The 23566-nt window shown below is 44.6% G+C and overlaps 1 protein-coding gene across 9 annotated transcripts in view; it reads left to right on the plus strand.

Moving 5' to 3' along the window:
• ENTPD4 (ectonucleoside triphosphate diphosphohydrolase 4) overlaps nucleotides 1-23566 on the plus strand; it is a 36061-nt gene that overhangs the window by 8486 nt on the left and 4009 nt on the right. For 6 of the 9 annotated variants that reach the window (XM_061163875.1, XM_061163874.1, XM_061163878.1 and 3 more), the window contains 11 exons: nucleotides 190-283; nucleotides 1451-1648; nucleotides 2156-2361; nucleotides 8764-8914; nucleotides 9423-9526; nucleotides 14111-14170; nucleotides 14449-14603; nucleotides 16174-16340; nucleotides 18958-19282; nucleotides 21335-21420; nucleotides 22274-22435. In XM_061163875.1, coding sequence (XP_061019858.1) covers nucleotides 276-283; nucleotides 1451-1648; nucleotides 2156-2361; nucleotides 8764-8914; nucleotides 9423-9526; nucleotides 14111-14170; nucleotides 14449-14603; nucleotides 16174-16340; nucleotides 18958-19282; nucleotides 21335-21420; nucleotides 22274-22435 — 1622 coding nt within the window. In that variant the 5' untranslated portion in view covers nucleotides 190-275. The remainder of the gene's footprint in view (nucleotides 1-189; nucleotides 284-1450; nucleotides 1649-2155; nucleotides 2362-8763; nucleotides 8915-9422; nucleotides 9527-14110; nucleotides 14171-14448; nucleotides 14604-16173; nucleotides 16341-18957; nucleotides 19283-21334; nucleotides 21421-22273; nucleotides 22436-23566) is intronic. The other 3 variants (XM_061163880.1, XM_061163881.1, XM_061163882.1) reach the window with 2 other exon arrangements.

Here is a 23566-nt window from a genome sequence, read left to right on the forward strand (position 1 = left end):
TTTTTTAATAATTGTAATATATAGTGGAACTGTATGTAACTTTGTTCTGTGTTTTCCAAGTCTCCTGTAAATGTGTTATCATACTTTCATAATTTAAAAAAACAGAATAATAAGTTAAGCACTCCTTTGATAAGTAACGTCGACATTTACTTGGAGTGTGCTATCTTTGTGATTTTTCCCGCTTCCTAGAATAGGAGGGCTCTAACGCCAGGAGGACTGCGGTGATGGTGTGAGGACTGATTCCCAGAGCCTTGCCTGACCTCTGACCCATCAGCATGGGGAGGTGAGTGGTGGTGCCAAATCACTGGCGCTGTAAAACCCGAGATTTCAGTGCCCCAGAAACAGGTCTCCAAGGGGAGGAAAATGTAAACTTCAAGTGAAACGTGTTCAGTTGTGTTACGCTTCTGTTGAACACCTTTGTTCTTCCAGGGCCCCAGTGGGGTGCCTGTCACAGAAGGAAAGTGGTCATGCCAGGTGGATTCGACAGGGCTTAGTGTAAGTTATCATAAAGGGCTCGCATGCTGGGATCCGGGAGGAGCTAATAAGCCTCAGAGATGTGGGAAGGGGTGGTAAACTCTTCAGAGTGGCCGGGAACCCACATGGTCACCAGAAACTGCAAATAGAAAATCCCGCTGGGTTAGCAGGCTGCCTCCCCTTCTGTGAGACATGTTAGTCCCTGAAACACTCTTTAAAGGGAAGAGTGTCGATTAACTGTAAAGCAATAGGATTTACCCCAAAGGCAGCAAAAAAAAAATTTTAAAGCCTGTTCCTGATGTAAACTGAGAAGACAGTTTATTTGAAGAAATGTCTCAGGAATATTTCTAAAAACACAGAGTACACAAAACGTATTTATTGACTGTTGCAGGGATGTTGTTAAAGATACTGTTTTGTTTCCATCTTCTCATGCAGTCACCAGGGAGAGATTGGCCTTGGAATTCAGTGTTAGAGAATCTGCTTCCACCTGGACTGCTTATGTTTCCACTGTAACGGGCAGTTTTGGCCGTTAGCATGCTCAACCACCTTTGCAAGGCTTTCCTTATTACATGCTTTTTTGTGCTCTAAATTCATCATTCTTAAGCCTGGCTTTATTATACATTTATTTATTTACTTTATTGAACTTAATTCTTATAAACTATCTCCAATTCTATTTTTGGAATGAGGCAGGGTAAAAATAAAAGCTACCTAATATTCCCCAGAAAGGGAGGGAACACAGAAAAGTCATAATCATCAGGGCTTAATTCTCATCCATCTGATTTTATAATTTTTGCTATTTTACATAGCACAATAGCAATGTGCAAGAGGCTGGTCTTCAGAAGGCCTTCCGGGAACACCGGGGCAGCAGGAACCAGGGGCAGCTCCTGCTGAAGGTCTTGTATTTGGATCAGTGGAGGTGAGGGGAGGCCTCTGTGGAGCAAACTGCTTTAGCTAAACCTGTCTTTCGGCATTTCAGGATTGGCATCTCCTGTCTTTTTCCTGCTTCCTGGCATTTCAGCATCTCTCCAGTGGGGTGTCCCCGAGTTCTGAACACCAACTTACGCCAGATTATCGTCATCAGCCTTCTGGCTGCTGCTGTCTCACTTTTATACTTTTCTGTTGTCATAATCCGAAATAAGTATGGACGGCTCTCCAAAGACAAGAAGTTTCAAAGGTAGGAGAAAAAAAAATGTGTTTTCTAGATGGTATGCCATACCTTCATCCTGTGACTTCAAGACTTTGGGGATTAGGTTGGAATTTAAGGAGCATGTGGCTGGAGGAAACGGATTTTGTACCCAATACAGCATGGCATGAAAAACTAAACTGTTTGAAACTGTTTATTAACCACCAAATCCACATCATAAGAGGATTTGAGCATAAGCTTCTCCTGTGATATCATTTAAAGCTGATATTTCAGTTACTGTTGATAGTTAGAAAACAGAGTTTTGCTTTTCAGAGCTCGTTTGAACTTATTTAAAACAATAATGAGTGTGTATCTGGTTTAGGTTACTTTTACCATGATCCCTTTTTTGTTTTCTTTTGATTTTTTTGATCGTTTGACAGTTGTAAAAATGTTCTGGTGGCAGGGCCACATAGCTTAGAAATCACTGACTTGGTGTTTGTGTATCGCATTATGGATAGTCTCTGTCTCAGTAAGAGTATGTTTGTTTCTCTAAACAAGGTACTTGGCACGAGTTACTGACGTTGAAGCTACAGACACCAATAACCCCAACGTGAACTATGGCATCGTGGTGGACTGTGGGAGCAGCGGGTCTCGGATATTTGTCTATTGCTGGCCACGGCACAATGGCAATCCTCACGATCTGCTGGATATCAGGCAAATGAGGGATAAAAACCGAAAGCCTGTGGTCATGAAAATAAAACCCGGTATGTAAACAATAAATATCTGCTTGGTAACCAGGTTCTTTTTCTTGGTGATGGTCTTGATCACTGCCTCCTGTACAATGTCATGAACCTCCATCCATAGTTCTTCAGGCACTCTGTCTATCAGATTTAATCCCTTGAATCTATTTGTCACTTCCACTGTATAATCGTAAGGGATTTGATTTAGGTCATACCTGAATAGTCTAGTGGTTTTCCCTACTTTCTTAAGTCGGAATTTGGCAATAAGGAGTTCATGATTTGAGCCACGGTCAGCTCCCAGGCTTGTTTTTGCTGACTGTACAGAGCTTCTCCATCTTTGGCTGCAAAGAATATAATCAATCTGATTTTGCTATTGACCATCTGGTAATGTCCATGTGTAGTGTCTTCTCTTGTGTTGTTGAAAGAGGGTGTTTCCTACGACCAGTGTGTTCTCTTGGCAAAACTCTGTTAGCCTTTGCCCTGCTTCATTTTGTACTCCAAGGCCAAATTTGCCTGTTACTCCAGGTAGCTCTCGGAGAAGGCAGTGGCACCCCACTCCAGTACTCGCCTGGAGAATCCCATGGACGGAGGAGCCTGGTGGGCTGCAGTCCATGGGGTCGATAAGAGTCGGACATGACTGAGCGACTTCGCTTTCACTTTTCACTCTCATGCATTGGAGAAGGAAATGGCAGCCCACTCCAGTGTTCTTGCCTGGAGAATCCCAGGGACGGGGGAGCCTGGTAGGCTGCAGTCAGTGGAGTCTCACAGAGTCGGACACGACTGAAGTGACTTAGCGGTAGCAGCCAGGTAGCTCTTGACTTCCTACTTTCGCATTCCAGTCCCCTATAATGAAGAGGACATCTTTTTTTGGGTGTTAGTTCTAGAAGGTCTTGGAGGTCTTCAAAGAACTGTTCAGCTTCAGCTTATTCAGCATTACTGGTCAGGGCACAGACTTGGATTACCATGATATTGAATAGTTTGCCTTGGAAACGAACAGAGATCATTCTGTTGTTTTTGAGATTGCATCCAAGCACTGCATTTTGGACTCTTTTGTTGACCATGATGGCTACTCCATTTCTTCTAAGGGATTCCTGCCCACAGTAGTAGATATAATGGTCATCTGAGTTAAATTCACACATTCCAGTCCATTTCAGTTCACTGATGCCTAAAATGTCAATGTTCACTCGTGCCTTCTCCTGTTTGACCACTTCCAATTTGCCTTGATTCATGGACCTAATATTGAAGGTTCCTATGCAATATTGCTCTGTACAGCATTGGACTTTACTTCCATCACCAGTCACATCCACAACTGGGTGTTGTTTTTGCTTTGGCCCCGTCTCTTCATTCTTTCTGGAGTTATTTCTCCAGTCTTCTCCAGTAGCATATTGGGCACCTACCAACCTGGGGAGTTTAGTTCATCTTTAAGTATCATACCCTTTTGCCTTTTCACTGTTCATGGTGTTCTCAAGGCAAGAATGCTGAAGTGGTTTGCCATTTACTTCTCCAGTGGACCATGTTTTGTCAGAAGTCTCCGCCATGACCTGTCCATCTTGGGTGGCCCTACATGGCATGGCTCACAGTTTCATTGAGTTAGACAAGGCTGTGGTCCATGTGATCAGATTGGTGAGTTTTCTGTGATTGTGATTTTCATTCTGTCTGCCCTCTGATGGAGAAGAGGCTTATGGAAGCTTCCTGATGGGAGAGACTGACTGAGGGGGAAACTGGATCTTGTTCTGGTGGCGGGGCTGTGTTCAGTAAATCTTTAATCCAATTTTCTGTTGATGGGAAGGACTGTGTTCCCTCCCTGTTGCTTGACCTGAGGCCAAACTATGGTGGAGGTAATGAAGATTATGGCGACCTCCTTCAAAAGGTTCCATGCACTCTCTGCTGCATTCAGTGCCTCCGACCCTGAAGCAGGCCACTGCCGACCCACACCTCCACCGGAGACTCCTGGGTACTCATGGGCATGTCTGGGTCAGTTTTCTGTGGGGTCACTGCTCCTTTCTCCTGGGTCCTTGTGCATACAGGGTTTTATTCGTGCCTTCCAAGAGTCTGTTTCCCCAGTCCTTTGTGTTTTAGTGGCTCTGTGGTGGGGTTAATGGTGACCTCCTCCAAGAGGGCTTATGCCACACCAGGTCTGCCATACCCATAGCCCCTGCAGCCGGCCACTGCTGACCCGTCCCTCCACAGGAGACACTCAGACACAGTTCTGGCTCGGCCTCTGTGGGCTGGGTGTGCGTTTTGTGCCCTTGCCAGGTCTGAGCAGCTCAGGCAACAGGTGCTTGGCGAGCACGGTCCCAGGAGGGCCGTGCGTCTTCATCACCTCCCCAGTCCTGGCCGCTCAGCTTCCCCGAGTGTGCCGCCTGAGTGCCGTCTCAGGTGTGCCGTATGTCTCCTCTGGACAGCTGATCTCAGGCTCCGACCCTCCTGGCGAATGTCAACCATCCGGGATCTCAGGAAGACCTGGTTAGCAGCTAGGAGCCTGCTCACAGTTTGGTGGAAGATGCCATCCCTGGGGCTGAGATTGTCGCAGCCCCTTGCCTTCCAGCTCTGGCTGTTACAAGCCTGCCTCTCTGCCTCTGGGCTGGGAGGGGCTGGTAGGCAGCCTGCTAGCTCTCCTTTGGTACTCCCTCTCCTTTGTTCTGTGAGCAGGCCAGGTGCCTCTTAGGTTGTTATGTTAGAGCCTTTCGCAGGAAAGCTCTCCTTTCTGCAGTTGCGCTTAGGCGTGTATTCTGTGGGGTCTTTTTCCTCCTGGTTATGTTGCTCTCTGAGATTCCAGAGCTCCCCGCAGACCCACCTGTGAGAGAGTTTCCTACTGCGTGGAAACTTCTCCTTCATGATGCCCTCCCCAGGACGGGTCTCCATCCCTAACTCCTTTGTCTCTCTTTTTCTCTTTTACATTTTGTCCTACCTTCTTTCAAAGAGAATGGGCTGCATTTCTGGGTGCCTGGTGTCCTCCGACAGTGTTCAGAAGTTGTTTTGTGGAAGTTGCTCAGCATTCAAATAATTCTTTGATAAATTTGTGGGGGGAAAGTGGTCTCCCCGTCCTATTCCTCTGCCTTACAAATAGCTGAGAAAAGAAGAGAAGCTAAAGGCAGAGGAGAAAAGATACACCCGTTTGAATGCAGAGTTCCAAAGAATAGCAAGCAAGGAGAGATAAAAAAGCCTTCCTCAGAGATCAATGTAAAGAAATAGAGGAAAACAACAGAATGGGAAAGACTGGAGATCTCTTCAAGAAAATCAGAGATACCAAGGGAACATTTCATGCAAAGATGAGCACAATAAAGGACAGAAATGGCATGGACCTAACAGAAGCAGAAGATATTAAGAAGAGGTGGCTAGAATACACAGAAGAACTATACAAAAAGATCTTCATGACCCAGATAACTACGATTGTGTGATCACTCACCTAGAGCCAGACATCCTGGAATGTGAAGTCAAGTGGGCCTTAGGAAGCATCACTACGAACAAAGCTAGTGGAGGTGATGGAATTCCAGTTGAGCTATTTCAAATCCTAAAAGATGATGCTGTGAAAGTGCTGCACTCAATATGCCAGCAAATTTGGAAAACTCAGCAGTGGCCACAGGACTGGAAAAGGTCAGTTTTCATTCCAATCCCAAAGAAAGGCAATGCCAAAGAATGCTCAAACTACCACACAATTGCACTCATCTCACACGCTAGTAAAGTCATGCTCAAAATTCTCCAAGTCAGCCTTCAACAGTACGTGAACTGTGAACTTCCACATGTTCAAGGTGGATTTAGAAAAGGCAGAGGAACCAGAGATCAAATTGCTGACATCTGCTGGATCATCGAAAAAGCAAGAGTGTTCCAGAAAAACATCTACATTTGCTTTATTGACTATGCCAAAGCCTTTGACTGTGTGGATCACAAGAAACTGTGGAAAATTCTGAAAGAGATGGGAATACCAGACCGCCTGATCTGCCTCCTGAGAAATCTGTATGCAGGTCAAGAAACAACAGTTAGAACTGGACATGGAACAATAGACTGGTTTTAAATCGTGAAAGGAGTCTGTCAAGACTGTATATTGTCACCCTGCTTGTTTAACTTATATGCAGAGTACATCATGAGAAACGTTGGGCTGGATGAAGCACAAGCTGGAATCAAGATTGCTGGGAGAAATATCAATAACCTCAGATATGCAGATGACACCACCCTTATGGCAGAAAGCGAAGAAGAACTAAAAGGCCTCTTGATGAAAGTGAAAGAGGAGAGTGAAAAAGTTAGCTTAAAGTTCAACATTCAGAAAATTAACATCATGACCTCTGGTCCCATTACTTCATGGTAAATAGATGGGGAAACAATGGAAACAGTAACAGGCTTTATTTTGGGGGGCTCCAAAAGCACTGCAGATGTTGACTGCAGCCATGAAATTAAAAGACTCTTGCTCCTTGGAAGAAAAGCTATGACCAACCTAGACAGCATATTAAAAAGCAGAGATATTACTTTGCCAACAAAAGTCTGTGTAATCAAAGCTGTGGTTTTTTTCCAGTAGTCATGTATGGATGTGAGAATTGGACCATAAAGAAAGCTGAGCGCCAAAGAATTGATGCTTTTGAACTGTGGTGTTGGAAAAGACTCTTGAGAGTCCCTTGGATTGCAAGGAGATCAAGCCAGTCAATCTTAAAGGATATCAGTCCTGAATATTCATTGGAAGGACTGATACTGAAGATGAAACTCCAATACTTTGGACACCTGATGGGAAGAACTAACTCATTGGAAAAGACCCTGATGCTGGGAAAGATTGAAGGCAGGAGAAGGGGATGACAGAGGATGAGATGGTTGGATGGCATCGCTGACTTGATGGACATGAGTTTGAGCAAGCTCCAGGAGTTGGTGATGGACATGGAAGCCTGGTGTGCTACAGTTCATGAGGTCGCAAAAAGTCATACACAACTGAGTGACTGTACTGAATAGCTTCTGGATAGTTTTGGGCTTGGTGTCCATTGAAATGATCTTGTATATGGAGTCCAAAAAAAATCTGGCTTTCAGTTTGCTTGCTGCTCATTGCTTTGACAGATCACTTAATTTGAGTCCACAGTTTCCTAATTTGTGAAATAAATTTTGGATTTCTAAAATCCCCCTCAGCTTTAATATAATAGGCTAAATGACAGCTGGAACACTTACATACTCATTCAGCAAATATTTGCTGAGCACCTCCTATTTACCAGGGACTGTGTCAGGTGCTGAGACTAACTTTGAACAAAACACAGTTTCTGCCCTCGAGATACTTCCAGTTGAAATGTGACAGACAAGGAAATAGGGAGTTTCAGTGAGGTGGAATGAGTATACACTGAGAGGGGAGGGTGAGCATGGAATATAATGAGAGGAGAGCTCACATCAGGGAAGGTTCTGTTAGGGAGGACTTCCAGGGAGGATGTAGCTCAGTGGGTGAGCTGGAATCCGCCGGTGAGGAGTGAGAAAGGAGGGGTAGTCAAAGAGCGGGTTCTTCCTTGGGGAGGTGCAGGGGCCCTCGGACTGGAATATGAAGCATTACAGAAATGTCATGCAGTGTAGTTGAAGCCAAATGGAAGGAATGTGGCAGGAGATGACATGGGAGAGTGCACAGGGTGTATTATGCTGTTCTAGAGCTGAGCTTTATTCAGAGGGCATTGAGCCACCGGAGGATCTCAAAGCAGGAGACACCTTCTGCATAGAGAGTGGTTGGGGATGACCAGGACTGGAGATTAGGCTGTGCTGCAGCAGGCTGGCTAAGGCTCGTGGTATCCAGAAGAGATGGTGAGAAGTGAAATAATGTGAGCAGAACCAAGGATAGGTGATCAGTGAGCCCCAGAACATCTGTTGGGGATGAGGGCCCTCAGCTGGGGCTGCTAAGGTGAGTAGCAGGCGGCAAGAGCAGGATTGTCGTGGAAGTTGGGTTTGGATTTGCATATGCTGCTGCGAGGTCAAGGACATGTCTGTGTCCCATGGAAAGTTAGGGGTATGGTCAGTAACTTTCAGTATGATCAGTATAAAGTCAGTATGATCAGTATAAAGTCAGTATGATCAGAGGTCAGGGAAGAGATCTGGATGGCCGCGATTAAGATTTGGAGATCTGTTAGAAATGAAAGTGGTCATCACTGTTGTTTTCATGAACATTAAAAGCATAATAAAGGAATGGTATGAACAATTAAAAAAAAAAGATTCAGAGATCTGAGACAGAGATGGTGATGGCAGCTGTGAGAGAGCGTGAACTCGCCTGAGGCCAGTGCGGGTATGTTTCTTAGGGGCAGAAATGAGCTCACATGCAGTTGATCCCAAGTATCGGACACGTAGCAATTGCTCAGTTAAGTCTGTATTTGATGACTGAGAAGAGAGCATGGGACTGAACTTGTAGTATCCCTGTCATTTACAGTCAACCCAGTATATGTTGGATATTAATTTAAAGGACTTCTCCTTTTTCTGTAGGCATTTCAGAGTTTGCGACTTCTCCAGAGAAAGTCAGTGATTACATTTCTCCACTCTTGAACTTTGCTGCAGAGCATGTTCCACGGGCAAAACACAAAGAGACCCCTCTCTACATTCTCTGCACAGCTGGAATGAGAATCCTCCCCGAAAGGTGATCCTCCCATCAGGGTGGGGCCTGCCAGGCCAGTGGTGGTGTTGGCTGTGGTGGATTTTCTCCCTTGTCACCCCTCCTCTCCCGCCTCCTTGTCTTCCTTTTCCATCATCATCGTCATCAAAAGGAAGACATTAAAAATGCTCTGTTCAAATTAGGAACAGTGTCAGACCTATAGTCAGAACTCACAAAACACCTTTTAATGTATTATATACAACTGTGAAGAGTAAACTGTAAGGTTGTCATTTAAAAAAACCTGATTTTTTATTTTCTTAGTTTAAGGATTGTTTGCAGTTGTAATTCTACATCTAGGAATCACACAATTTACACAACTTCTGAAAATTCCTTCTTAAACAGTCTTTTCAGTCCAGTTGTTTTGGTTTTAAATTTTACTTTTTTCACACAGGATATACCAGAACCATAGGGTTTGGGTTTTTGTTTTTTCTTTTTAAAACAGAAAAATTTAGGATTTAATATATCGAATGTAAATTTTTGGATTCTGTTACAGCCAGCAGAAAGCCATTCTGGAAGACCTTCTGACTGACATCCCCGTGCACTTTGACTTCCTGTTTTCTGACTCTCATGCAGAAGTAATTTCAGGGAAACAAGAAGGTTAGTATATTAGTCTTCAACTTGAAATTCGGGAAGCTATTCCTGTAAGTCCTCCCAGTCTTCCACTTTGTACACTTTATTAAATTATTCTTAACATCTTAAAATTTGGGAAACTATAGCCTTCAAATATAATTTTTAAATGGTAATATTAGTTTTTTACATGACTAGTCTTTATAATCCAAATGTTAAGCCATTAAAAAATAAGTTTGTTTTCACGTTTAGGAAACATATTTTGGATTCATTCTGCTAGAAAAGGTTTGTGTTCCTTGCCTAAGTTATACAGCTTTCTGAAATTATGATAATTATCGAGCTGTTGGAACCTTCTACTGATTTACTTGCTAGAAAAGGGAAATTATTCTTCACTTTGATACACTGAGAAAATCTGTTTTCAAAGAAATAATTCTACTTGAGAATGAAATGGCAAGTCAGTGTAATTATTTGGGGGAATAGCTTGTTAGAGGTGGAGACCAAAAAGCATTTATTTCAAAATCATCTATCATTTCGCCAAAAATTAGGTGAAATTCACATACTGCCGTTGAACTGTTTATAGACAAGTGAGGTAAACAGCTACTTATGTAAGGCAGTTTTATATGCCATACAGAAGTAAGGAAATACTACCATGGGAATTGAAAGGAAGGAGACTTTTTTTTTCCTAGCTAGAAGCATCATGGAGAAAGTGACATTTGAACTGAGCATCAAGGGATAATTATAAACACAGCGTGCCAAAGCCTGGTAAGGCTAGGGCTCTGAGAGAGGGATAGGAAGCTCATTCTAGGCAGAAAAAATGATTTAAGTCAATGCAGGTCAGAAAAGCTGCACCCTGGACAGAGGAATAAAAATACTTTAATCTGACGGGATGGTGGCCCTTTTGAAAGGTCATGGTAATGTTATAGGTTAGACGGGTCTTGGTGATATCAGCATCATGGTGGCGTACGTGTTCCTTTTCTCTCTCCCCTTTGATTTGCAACTAATCGGACATCCATAACCGGAAAAAAGTGCCTATGCATAGCACACCAGGACACCCAAGAGATCAGTTCATCTGTGCCCAAGAAAGTGGGTGAATTGGACCCCAGAGGAGTCTGCAGAGGCAGCAGCAGCAGGAGTGGCCCTGGGCCAGCATGACCTCTCTGGCAGAGGTGGTAGAGGGTGAAGGTGATGAGTTGGGATGTGGTGAATTAACCTGACCGAGAGGAGCACAGCTGGAGAGACCACAGCTACTGTGAGCAGAGAAAGAAAGGAGAAGGAGGCAGAAAGAACTGGAGGGACCAGTTTCTTGCTGTCTGCTGTGGGCTTCTTGCAAGAAGACAGCCCACGGACCTCTGGGGATGTCCTCCCCCACTCAAGAATCCTGTTCTCTTTAACACACCCAAAGCCCCATGTGTGAAGCATACATCTCCGCAGCTGTCACCATCCTTTTTTTTTCCCTCTCCACTGGCTGTTTTTTATGTTCATGCTCCCAGCCTTAGTGATGAGGCAACTGAGGTAAGAGAAACCAAAAGCTGGGCTGTAGCGCCACCTTGTAGAAAACAAAGGCTTTAAATTACCAATGTGTTGAATTGTTAGAATGAATGTAAACAAAGCTTTAAGTCATTCACTACTTCAAATGCTGTGACGGAGATACTTTGCATCAAACACTGTGAAAATCAAGTAATGTGATATCACAAGAAGAAAAAAAAAAAACAGTTTTCTAGCAACTAAATTTAGAGACATGGGCTGTTGCAATCTGACTGATAAAGAATTCAAAATAGCTGCTAGGAAGAAATTCAGCGAGCAACAAGAAAACTCAGAAAGACCGTACAATGATCTCAGGAATAAAATTAACAAAATAATTTACCGAAGAGGTTAAAATTCTGAGAAAGAACCAAACAAATTCTGGAGCTGAAGCACTCAGTCAGTGAGATGAATGCATTAGAAAGCATTGGAAGTCAGGCACATCAGATGGAACAGAGAGTAAATGAACTCATGGGTAAGAATACAGAAATGTTTCAGGTGGAAGAGGAGAGAACTAAGATTTTTTTAAAAGTGAAGAACCCCTTAACTATCAGACTTCATTAGGAAAGCCACCATAAGACTCATGGATATCCTAGAAGGAGAAGAGAAAGAGAAGGGAGCAGAGAGCATTCAGAGAAATAAGAGCTGAGAATTTCCGAAACCTGAGGAAGAAGCTGGATATACAGTCTACAGAGCTAATGGAAACACTGTTATTTCAACACAAAAGACCTTCAAGACACATTAAAACTGTCAAAAGTGTGATGAAAAAAGTTTTAAAGGCAACCAGGGAAAAAAGACAGTAATCTACAAAGAAACCTACTCTAGACTGTCACCAGATTTTTCTGGGAAAACTCTACAGAGGCCTAGGAGTGGAATGACATACTCAAAGTATTGAAAGATAAGCCTGCCAGGCAAAAATACTCTATCCAGTAAAATTCTCCTTCAGATATGAAGGAGAAGGAAAGGCTTTTCCAGATACATTCAGGAACACCTCAGGGCTTCCCTGGTGGGTCAGTGGTAAAGAATCAGCCTGCCAGTGCAGGAGACACGGGTTCCATCCCTTGTCCGGGAAGATCCCACATGTCGTGAGATCCCACACGTCTGTAAACCACAACTGCTGAGCCTGTGCTCTGGAGCCTGGAAGCCACAACTGCCAAAGCCCGCACGCCCTGGAGCCTGTGCCTCCTGCAGGAGAGACCGCCACAGTGAGAAGCCCGTGAACCTCAGCTAGAGGGCGGTCCCGGCTCACTGCAGCTAGAGAGAAGCCTGTGCAGCAGTGAGGGTCCGGCACAGCCTAAATCAATACATGAATAAAATTAATGTTTTTAAAAAAGAACCCCTTAGAAGGATTATACAGTGTGACCAAGTAGGATTTATCCCTGGGATACAAGTATGGTGGAAATATGCAGATCTATAAATGTAGTACATCAGTAAAGTGAAAGATGAAAATCACTTCATCTCAATAGATGCAGAAAAAGCATTTGACAAAGTATATCCTTTCATGATTAAAAAAAAAAGACAATAAATTGGGTATAGAAGGAACAGACCTCAGCATAATAAAGGCCATATATGACAAACTCGTAGCTAACATTATACTCAATGGAGAAAAACTGAAAGCATTTCCTCAAAGATCAAGAATAAGACAAGGGTGCCCACTCTTCTTACTCCTATTCAATATAATATTGAAAGTCCCAGCTAGAGCAGTTAGTTAAGGCAAAATCTTCCTGACCTGGGGATCGAACCCGGGTCTCCTGCATTGCAGGCAGATGCTTTACCGTCTGAGTCAGGAAGATCCCCTGGAGAAGGAAATGGCAGCCCACTCCAGTACTCTTGCCTAGAAGATTCCATGGATGGAGGAGTCTGGTGGGCTATAGTCCATGGGGTCGCAGAGTCAGACACGACTGACTCTTCACTTTCACTTCACTTTCAATGAAATTAGGGGTACCACATGACACAGCATTTATATTTCTGGGTATATGCCCAAAGGAAATGAAAATAGAATTCTGACAAGATACATGTACTCCCATGTTTATTGAAGTGTTATTCACAATAGCCAAGATACAGCAACAACTCAGGTGTTCGTCAACAGACACATTAAAGATGTGGTGCGTAGACACAGTGAGATCTTACGTGACCATGAGAGAGGAGGAAGGGTAGCCGGTTATTTTTGACACGGTTGGATTGGGCACGTTATACTAAGCGAGGTAAGTCAGAGAAAGACAGATGCTGTGTGATACCACTTATTTGTAGAATCTGAAGAAGTCAGAAACCAGAGTAAAATGTTGGTTACCAGGGGATGGGGGTAGGAGATAAGATTAGTGATGTTTAAGGATAGAAACTTGCAACACTGGATAAATAAGCCATAGAGGGTTAGTGCATGGTAGAGTGAATAGAGACAGTAGTTCTGTAATGATGTGATGATAATATTGCTACACGGGCAATCATATATAAGTGTATCAAAGTAACACACTGTATCACTTAAATTTACACAGTGTTACATGTCAAATTTATTCAGTTTTGAAAAGTTGGATAGGTCTTGAATTGGTGGACTCTGGAGTTTGGACTTTGTTCTATAGATCAGTCTAGTAGAGAATAGCGTGAGTTGGAATGGGAGAGTAGGAACAAGAAGGTCAATTAGATCTCTCTACCAGATTAAATAAGGGCAATAATGAAAACAGGTGAGGATCGGATGTAGAAAATGTTATAAAAAGAGAGTCAGACCTGGGAGCTGAGTGAGAGCGTGGGAGAAAGGAGTGGAACAATCAGAGCTCACTGGTTTTTAAAACCTTGCACTTAATAGATTTAGCCTCAAAGTGAAAACTCTGGTATTTCAAAACAATCTTCAAATTTCAAAGGAACACTAGGGCCTAGGGAATTGTATTTTCAACACATGCAAATAGTATGAAACTACAAAATTGAAAGTTGAGAGTTCTTGGAAACCCACTGGGAAAAGATAAAATACACCGGTAAAAGTGTATTTCTTAAGATAATGTTTTCACAGCTTGTCGGGGTAAAATAAATGTCTGCACAGATTTCTGTGGTCAGAATTACATAAACTGTTTTTAGACTTCACTCTTCTTACACTGTCTTTAGGTGTCTATGCTTGGATTGGCATTAACTTTGTCCTCGGACGCTTTGAGCATATTGAAGACGGTAAGTGTTGTGTTTGTGGTGAGTGTGTCTGACTGAACCTTCTGTCTTCTTCTGTTTCGTGCAAAACGTAGAAAAGGAGCTGAGTCTTGTGACACAGCTGGTGAGGAGGAGCAGCGTGGGAGGCAGTGCTGGCACTGAGGGAGCTTGGTCTTAGTGGGGAGGAGCGGGTTGGGGCTCCTAGATACCCTGGATCCCACCATGAAAGCAGGATGACTGTTTGCAAGACCGTGCCTCCCTGCATTCGTTCACTTCCAGTGGATGTTTCTCGTTCTTTCCAGATGACGAGGCGGTCGTGGAAGTTAACATCCCTGGTAGCGAGAGCAGCGAAGCCATTCTCCGTAAAAGAACAGCTGGTATTCTAGACATGGGAGGCGTGTCAACCCAGATAGCATACGAAGTACCCAAAACTGTAAGCTTTGCCTCCTCACAGCAGGTTATTATCTGTACAAATTTCCTTCCTTTTGGTTTGGTTTTCATTTAACATGTCTCCATCCATTTTTGTTTTGTTTCCTGAGTCTGAACACATCTTTACTGTGCTTGCCGAGGGTCCCGCCTTCTCAACCCAGGCGACAGGAGACGGGAGGAAGCCAAGGCAAACCTCCACTAAGCCGTTTGTGTTTGTTCATTGAAGTCAGCTGGTTTGTTTTCTGAACTTACATAGAATTTTCCTTTGGTGTATATGTCAGCCACACTGAGTTTTTATTTCGGTTTCTAGTCACTTTTTCTCAGCAGGTATCCTAAAACTTAATATGATAGCATCAGATTTCTTAAGTTGTAATTGGGAAAAATTACTTTTATGTGGGGGTGGCAAGGATGTGTGATCAGGCAGCTTCCCACTTTTCTGGTAGAGACTGAGGTTTGGATCCACTGCTCTGGGTTTCTTAGCCTGTGGCTCACTCTGTCATTTATCCACACCCTGCCTCTGCCTCCAGCTTCCCAGCAGGCTGGGCAGCCTTGTGTAGAGCGCAGGGGCCCAGCTGGGTTCCTGAGTTGCTCTGTGTCTTCCCTTGCTCCATGCAGCTGGGGATTAGGGCGGGCAGAGTGAGTGTTGGAGAAGAGTGGAGCTGGACGGGCTTGGGCCACATTGTCACCCTGGCCTCTGATCATGGGGCCTTATGCGAGTGCCTTCTCCAAATGTGACGCAAGTGTCTCTGACGGAGGGTTATTGCAAAACTGACTGAGGTAGCGCATACAGTATATTCAACACCCCGCCAGACACCTTGTGTCAACTCAGCAAACATTATTGATGTGTTTATTAAGCACCTTAGAAAAATGCTCTGTAAATTCAAGTATTACAATTTGTGTTTCCTACTTCCCATCCAGGCATGCCTCTAGAAACTATTATACTCTTGGTAAAAAGTCACATTTTCCCCTCAAAGCAAGAAACTCAGAAAAGCAAGATTGGAAAAAAATACTGAAAAATCAGGAATAAAAATTTCCCATGGATATATCATCCAAAAAAAAAAAAAGATAGTGTTTTGGTGTATTTATTTTCATTCTTTTTCTAGTTCTTCATAGTTTTTAAAAATATGAATGTTATAATCATACTGTTTGTCCAGGGTTTTGTCCTGTATTGAACAGTGCATAAGCATGTTCCTCCATAAACTGCTGCCATAATAACTCACCCCTCCCTGGAATTGTGTATTTCAGTGGCATCCAGTCTTTTCTGTCACAGAATTGCAAAGGACATGGTTGTGTATAGAGACTTTTCAATGTTGAAGATTATTTTCACAGTGTAGGATTTCCTAAGTAGATTTACTAGATCACACTGTTAACGTCCTTTTTACAAAGTCATTTCAGTATCACAGATGTGCAGCCCACCTGAAATTTTTTAAGTCAGGGTTGTCATGTTGAAGTAGGAAAGATGCTTGGAAGGATCGTTGGGAAATGCAGGAGCAAAATGTTTGCCCCTTTTAGATGAGACTCTTTCAGGATCCCTGTTTTTAGAAGGAAGTAACTTTTTTTGCTTGAAATACTTAAGCTTGTGGCCCTTACATCTGCAGGAAGAAGTAGCTAAGAACCTGCTGGCTGAATTTAACTTGGGGTGTGACATTCACCAAACGGAACATGTGTACCGTGTCTACGTGGCCACGTTTCTTGGGTTTGGTGGCAATGCCGCTCGACAGAGGTATGAAGACAGAATATTTGCCAGCACAGTTCAGAAGAACAGGTAAAGCACCTTCCACTGCTCAGCCATGACTTTGAAATCTAGGTCTGTCTTCATAGAAGACATACCCAGGCGAAGCAGGGAGCCCTCAGTCAGCAGAATGTCAGTGCTGTTAGCTGCTTGCCGCCCAGCCTGCTGAGCTGGGGAAGAAATGCAAGGGCAGCAGGGTCCTGCCTCCAGCCCCAGCCTACCAGGCTCCGAAGGGGGCTCTCGCTGTCAGACCCAGGGCTTCACTGCTGGGTCAGAGGTCTCACTCTCAGGACATTAAACACTTCTAAGCCCTGGGTGGTGCTATTCCAGATTGCCAAGTCCTGGGGAAACTCAGCACCGGGGCCACTCGGATTTCCTGGCGGCCCACAGGATGCAGTGGTGGCGTTGAGTTATGAGATGGCCTGATGTCGTGGGAAGCAGCTTGGGCGGTTATGTGGTAAATACGACCGTAGGAAGGAAGTTATTCATGAGAAAGAAATGATCGAGAAGTCGAAGTTTGTCATTTTAAGCATCTTTAGCAGTAAAACTTTTAAAAATGAGTTTATGAAGATTTCTAGTATAGAAAATATCAAAAACACCTTACCAATTTAAATTTATTTTATGTTTAAGTATATACCAAATATTTATTTAAAATTAGTCCATTAGAACAGAAGAGCCATTTGGATGAATTAAAAAAACTCTGAAATCTGGGCTTTTATGTAAAGAGTTATTAATTACTATGTTTTGTTTGTTTTGATGTAACAATTTTGAGGGGAAAAATCCTGATTTATAGAGCTAAATGATAGGGTATTTCTTTGATCAATTTGACCTTTTTGTTGTTGTTGAGGTGTAGTTGATGTACAATATTATATAAGTTTCAAATGTGCAACATAGTGATTTATAGTTTTTAAAGTTTATACTCCATTTATAGTTATTATAAAATATTGGCTACAATTTAATCTTAATCCTGTGGAGGCCTAAACTTTAAGAAAGTCCAAATCATAGCCATATAGCTCCTCATTTTCCAGAAACTCACATGTGTGAATAGGAAAAGCAGTAAAAACTTGTTCTTTGTCTGTTCTAGGTGTTAGTTGGATAGTGTTAGGTAAGAGATAGTAAGTAGTCCCAGTTTCTTTTTAAAAATGTCATAGCATACTTTGGTAAAATTATTTTTAATAATAGTCTTAAAATAGAAATATTTTATAAGTGACATTTAATTTAGAACTTTGGAGAAATACCTTCTTCTGCAGCCCTAATTTTTACTAATTGGTTTTAATGTCAAGAAGGTTGTATAGTGGGCCGTGGAGTGGTACTTCTTAATTTAGACATAGATCGAGTAAAACCTGTAGCATGAAATACACATTTAGCTCATCCTAGATTTATATAATCATTATAAATATTAGTCATCACTTACTACATATGTCATGAATTGAGCCTTCAAGTGCATATTTATCTCTGCCATTAGTAATGATGATTGATTTTTAAATTACTCAAATATTTTAAATTAATGGCAAAGACCTTAATTTATTACGTGCATGTCCATTTTGAGTTGCCCTGATCTTAGGTCAGTTGAGTGTCAGGTAAAAACTTGACTTAATTTCAGTGACTGAATGTCAAATTCAGGTGCCCTCCTAATACTTAAACATCTTTTAGGCCCATGGGATTTCCTGGTGTCAAACAGTAACATAACTTGAGCTTTTCTTTAGCGGTGCAGACACGGTAGGATGACAGATCTGGACATTTCATTGGGAGGCAGTAAGTGTAGAGCGTTTCAATAAACAGTGTTAAGATTTCTACAGGACTTCTCAGAGCCCATAGTACAGTAAAATTGTTATCTGCTGCAGTTGGGATCAATAGTTGGTTAACTTAAAAAATTCAGTTAGGGCAGAGAATCGTAAAAATAGAATCAACCTCAAGCATTTTGTTCTAACTTGTGTATTCAGTTGCCAGTCTTTCGCTCTGGACTAGAAGCTTTTCTTAAGCTGCATCTGTCATCTCTCTGGCAGGCAGGTACAGCACCCTCTCTTGATACTGTTTTGGCTATCTTTCAAGAATACCAAGGCCTTAAAGACATCTGTGAAGCAGTTTGATACTATTTTCTGTCTAGATATTTACTGATTTTTCCAAGCTTTTTAAAATAATCTTGCTAATACCTAATTTGACACCAGTTTTCTAGCAGTTTGCCTTTATCATATTTTTCTAAGGCATCTGATCCAGCTTTCACAGGACCAGCGCCTTCTTTTTACAGTCACATTTCACCTGTATATAATGAAAATGACAGGCATTTGTGGCCAAAATGGGGCTGGGAATAACACAGTGAGTGGGCGTTGGACCGCAGTGAACGGGAGACACGGAAGAGCTTACTAACTGTGTGCCCTCAACGGCCGAGGACGTCAGCCTGTCACAGGGCACAGGAAGCATCCGCGATCTGACCAGGTCGTGCTTTCACTGGCCCCGGTTTAGGTGTCTGCTGTACTCAGGCGTGTGTTATGAACCTCCAGGAGGGGCTCAAGTCTGTGTTTTTCTAACTTGATTTTTCCTGAAACCCTTTCGTGTTCCGCGGGACAGAGTTTGGGAAACACTGACTTGGAGCCACTTTCTTCTTCACGCAGTCTTCTGTCTCGTGATGAAGTTTCTCTTGGTCCTGTAGACTCCTGGGGAAACAGACCGGCCTGACTCCTGACACTCCGTACCTGGACCCCTGCCTACCCCTGGACATCAAAGACGAAATCCAGCAAAACGGACAGACGCTGTACCTGCGGGGGACAGGGGACTTTGACCTATGCCGGGAGACCATCCAGCCTTTCATGAACAAAACAAACGAGACACAAACCTCCCTCAACGGGGTCTACCAGCCTCCGATTCACTTCCAGAACAGCGAGTTCTACGGCTTCTCCGAATTCTACTACTGCACGGAAGATGTGTTACGGATGGGCGGGGACTACGACGCCGCAGCATTCACTAGAGCCGCCAAGGTAACTGTCTGGGGAGCTGGTGTAGGAGCAGGACACGGGAGATGGCAGAAGGCCATGGGCAGCACCTTAGCAGCCCTGGCTGGGCCTTGGTTAGGGGAGAGGAACAGTCACAGCGGAAGCCAAAGCACCCCCCGTGAGCCAGTTTCTGCCCCACGGCATGGACTGCACCACCATCGCGGCTCCCACACTTAATAGTGTGATTCTGGTCCGACAGCTCCTCACAGCTTCCTGCCCTTTGCTGCCAGCACCCTTCTTCTCTCGTTCTCCCTGCCTTCCTGACAGCCCCCTAGGCTCCAAGCCCAGGCAGTCTCCTCCCTTGGTCCTCTGACCTGTAGGTTCTTGGCTGGTCTCATCTGAATTCATGGTTTGCTGCTGCCTCCCAGAAAGAGGCTCCACATGTGACCCCGCCCAGTGCCTGCGAGCTCTCACAGCTCCAGACAACCCCTCCTGTCTCCCCATTCTCTTCTGCTGTGTTGTCTCGGTCATGGCATCACAAGCCCTCCAGCGCCCCTCCCCTCCCCTTGTCACTCATCCATCCCTTCCCGTACACCCCGTAGTCGCAGTCATTAAGCATATTGTTGTATGTCAGAAATACCTCTGCGGCCCCTGCTCTCCCTCCTTTCCGTCCCACGCTCACTGTCCCAGTCCTGGACTCTCACTTGCCCCGTTGCAGGAGCCTCCCTCTGGTCCTCCTGCCCTGGTCTCCCTCCCATCATTCATTCTCCACGCCGCTCCCCAGTGTTCTGAAACCCAAGTGCAGCCACCTGGTCTCCTTTTCAGAGTCTTCAGCGTTTCCTCTTGCCTCCAGGATGAATTTCAAATACCTTAGTGTGTCCCCCTGCCCCCCCCGCCCCAACCCTGTAGCCTCATCTCCCCACCCAGCACTTCACGCTCTGATCATGTCAGAGATGTGTTTGCTTCCCTCCCATCAGCGCTCCCTTCCATCCTGTCTTTGGCCATGGTGTCTCCTCTGGTGACAGGTGTCCTCACCCCTCACCCAGGCTGCGCACCACATTTCCTGTGTCCCTGTCCGAGTGTCACTGCCTCTCTGAGCCTCATCTCCCCCCCCCACCCAGCACTTCACGCTCTGATCATATGAGAGATTTGTTTGTCTCCCTCCCGTCAGCGCTCCCTTCCATCCTGTCTTCGGCCGTGGTGTCTCCTCTGATGACAGGTGTCCTCACCCCTCACCCAGGCTGTGCACCGTATTTTCTGTGTCCCTGTCCTTGAGTGTCACTGCCTCTCTGAGCCTCAGGTCCTTCACCCTTTAAACAGGTTAGAGTAGCAGCCATGTCAAGGAGCTGTTTTAAGCATTACGTTCAGAGAAGGTGCTGATTCAGTGTTCAGCAAGTCTTAGCTCTTGATACATACCTCCGTACAAGTGACGTCAGGAAAAGGGGGCGCCTCTTGCCGTCTCTTGTAATCACCCCTGTGTGCCCAGGCGCTTTCCTAGTGACTCGCATGGGAAGAATCCGCCTGCCAATGCAGGAAACTCAGGAGACCCAGGTTTGACCCCTGGGGCAGGAAGACCCTCTGGAGTAGGAAATGATTACCCACTACTCCAGTATTCTTGCCTAGAGCATCCATGGACAGAGGAGCCTGTAGTCTGTGGGGTCACAAGGACTCGGACATGACTGGGCAACTGAACGCACATACTGAGTTCCCAGAGTACCATGTAGCCATGGACCTAGGTGTTCAGTCCGAACCAGCGGAGGTACAACTTCACTTTTCCAGAAATCTTTGCCAGTCATGTGCAGTCACGGGGGGAGAAACTCAGCAGCTTTGGAAGAGGTTGGTTGTGGGCAGGGAAACTCTCTTTAACAATGACCTTGAGCAAAATTTACAATGAAAAACAAGCATTGTCCCTCTCATCAGTGAAGATTCACGGAGTGTGTGTGTTGTGTCCTCGTGGGATACAGACATATATTAAGCTTGTGTTTCCTAATTGGAAGGATATGTTCGTTATGAATGTGAATTTGGTCAACACTTTTTTTAAATGAAAAAAATTTAATAAACTTCCTAGGGGTATACTTGGGGTGACATTTCTTTCAGGATTATTGTGCCACGAAGTGGTCGATCCTGCGGGAACGCTTTGACCGAGGACTGTATGCCTCTCACGCCGACCTCCACAGGCTCAAGTAAGTCATGGACAGAGAGCCCAGGGTACGATGAAGAAACTCTTGTGTCCAGTCTTGGCCCCAGTCTGCCTTTGCGTCCTCATTGGTGGTCCCTGCTCTTCCGCATCTGCCCGGGGTCCTTTCAGATGGATGGCAAAGACTCGCCCAAACATGTCTCACAGTCTTGGGCCCTGTTTTGGTCTTCCTTCCACCTGGGATTCTCCTGTGCATCTTTTGCCATTGATGCGCTGCCCAGAGGTCAGAGGTCAGAGCTGTTTTCCTCTGTCCACTCAGCCAGGCTCCATCCCTCTCTCCGAGTCTCCAGAGCCCTCATTATGTCTCTGGCACATTTATCATATTCTGTTTTGTTTTATAGGTATTTGTTGCTTTTTAAAAATCCTTTGCTTAACCACATTGGCTGTGTTATTATTTATGATATCGTATTACTTGCTTAGCCCAGCACTTTGCAAAAAGCAAGCCTCTGATGAATATTTAAAATCATAGACTATCAGAGCCAAAAAGGACCCTCCCATGTTCTCATTATATAAAAAAGAAACTGAAGTTCAAAGAAGGTCCCTCTTGTTCAGTATTTATTCAGAAAGGAGTTAAATGATGGAAAGCCCAAGGGGAAAAACCTCTCATGGCCACCACATATTATGTAGAGATCAGGTTTCATGGGCAAATCAATTTGACAGGTGAAAGATATGGGACAAGGGGTGTAAACCAAGCGAATCAGCTGGAGATGCTGATCCGGCCCTCAGAGCACCAGCCACATGCAGCCCCGACGCCCACATCAGTCACAGAGGGCGAGACTGGCCACACAGGGGTGTCTGGACCAGTGACTCAGTCCCCTTCACGTCTGTGCCGCTTGTAGGTATCAGTGCTTCAAGTCCGCCTGGATGTTCGAGGTGTTCCACAGGGGCTTCTCGTTTCCCATCAACTACAGAAGTTTAAAGACGGCCTTGCAAGTTTACGACAAGGAGGTGCAGTGGACCCTCGGAGCAATCCTCTACAGGACCCGCTTCTTACCTTTGAGGTAGGGCTGGGAATTTGGTAACAAATCCAGCCGAAGGTGCTTCTATGCATCTGAGGGATACTGGTAGCCGTGGTGTGGGTATTTGGGGTGTTGTTAATGCTGGCTGTGGGCAGACTGGGAGCATGGCAGGGTTGAGGGGGTGGGGAGGGGGGCGTCTGACTTGGTCTTCCTCACGGGTGCATCCTCCCCTCCCATTGTCATCAGCTGTCTGTTCCCTGGCCCCAACACAGAGGGGTCCATTCCAGGGTCCTTAACCCTTATGGCCTTGGACCCCTTCCTAAAATCTTGCTTTTAGTGCTTAATATAAATGCATAAGTTTATAGAGGAAACTGTTATATTGCAATATATTTACCTAACATTACAGAAGACGATCTTGCGGTTTGTAGTGTATGTTCTTCCTCATTAGCACCTTAGATAGCAAGACCTGGCAGCAGAATTCATCCTTTCTGGAATCTCAGTGTAGTGATAGCTGTTGGTAGTATTCTGAGGCGTCTGCAGAACACCCCAGTGTGATGTAAAAGATCTGTGAGCTGCATTAGGAACAGACTCACACGTTCCTGCTGACACTGTGGTGGTTTTTGTCTACATTCACCTTCCGTGGAAATGCTGCGTTGCAGCCAGAGCCATAAATACAGACGTGCCTCCTTCCCCGTCACACTCAGACCTGGCTCTCAGTTGACCCCACATCAGAACCCTGGTTCACAAATAAGTGAGGGATTCGCTGGTTTTGGTTTTGTTTTTCCCTTCATTTAATCAAGCCTTTCCCAGCAGCACATTAACTGGGTTAACAGCAGAAACTGAGAATTAGGTGTTGTGATCACAAACATGTGCTTTGATTCCACACTGGCTTCTGTGTATTAGTGAAGCACAGTTCTAACTTTCTCTGATTTTTGTTACCCAAACCTGAGTGTTAGTTACAGCTACAGACTCATGAATACACTTTCATGTGTTTCCGTGTTCATACTCAGAACCACCCTCTGCTGGGCCACATTATCCTGCATTTTAGAGGTGAGGACACTGGGTCTGGGAGACAGAGGTGACGGTTTCAGTCTGCAGAGCTGAGTCCTAAACCAGGCCCCCCGCATGTCCCTGGGCGCGGTCACCTTGCGTCTGCTGCCGGCCTCGTTAGCC

The sequence above is a fragment of the Dama dama genome, chromosome 16 (assembly GCF_033118175.1).
Source record: "Dama dama isolate Ldn47 chromosome 16, ASM3311817v1, whole genome shotgun sequence".
Taxonomy (NCBI): Eukaryota; Metazoa; Chordata; class Mammalia; order Artiodactyla; family Cervidae; genus Dama; species Dama dama.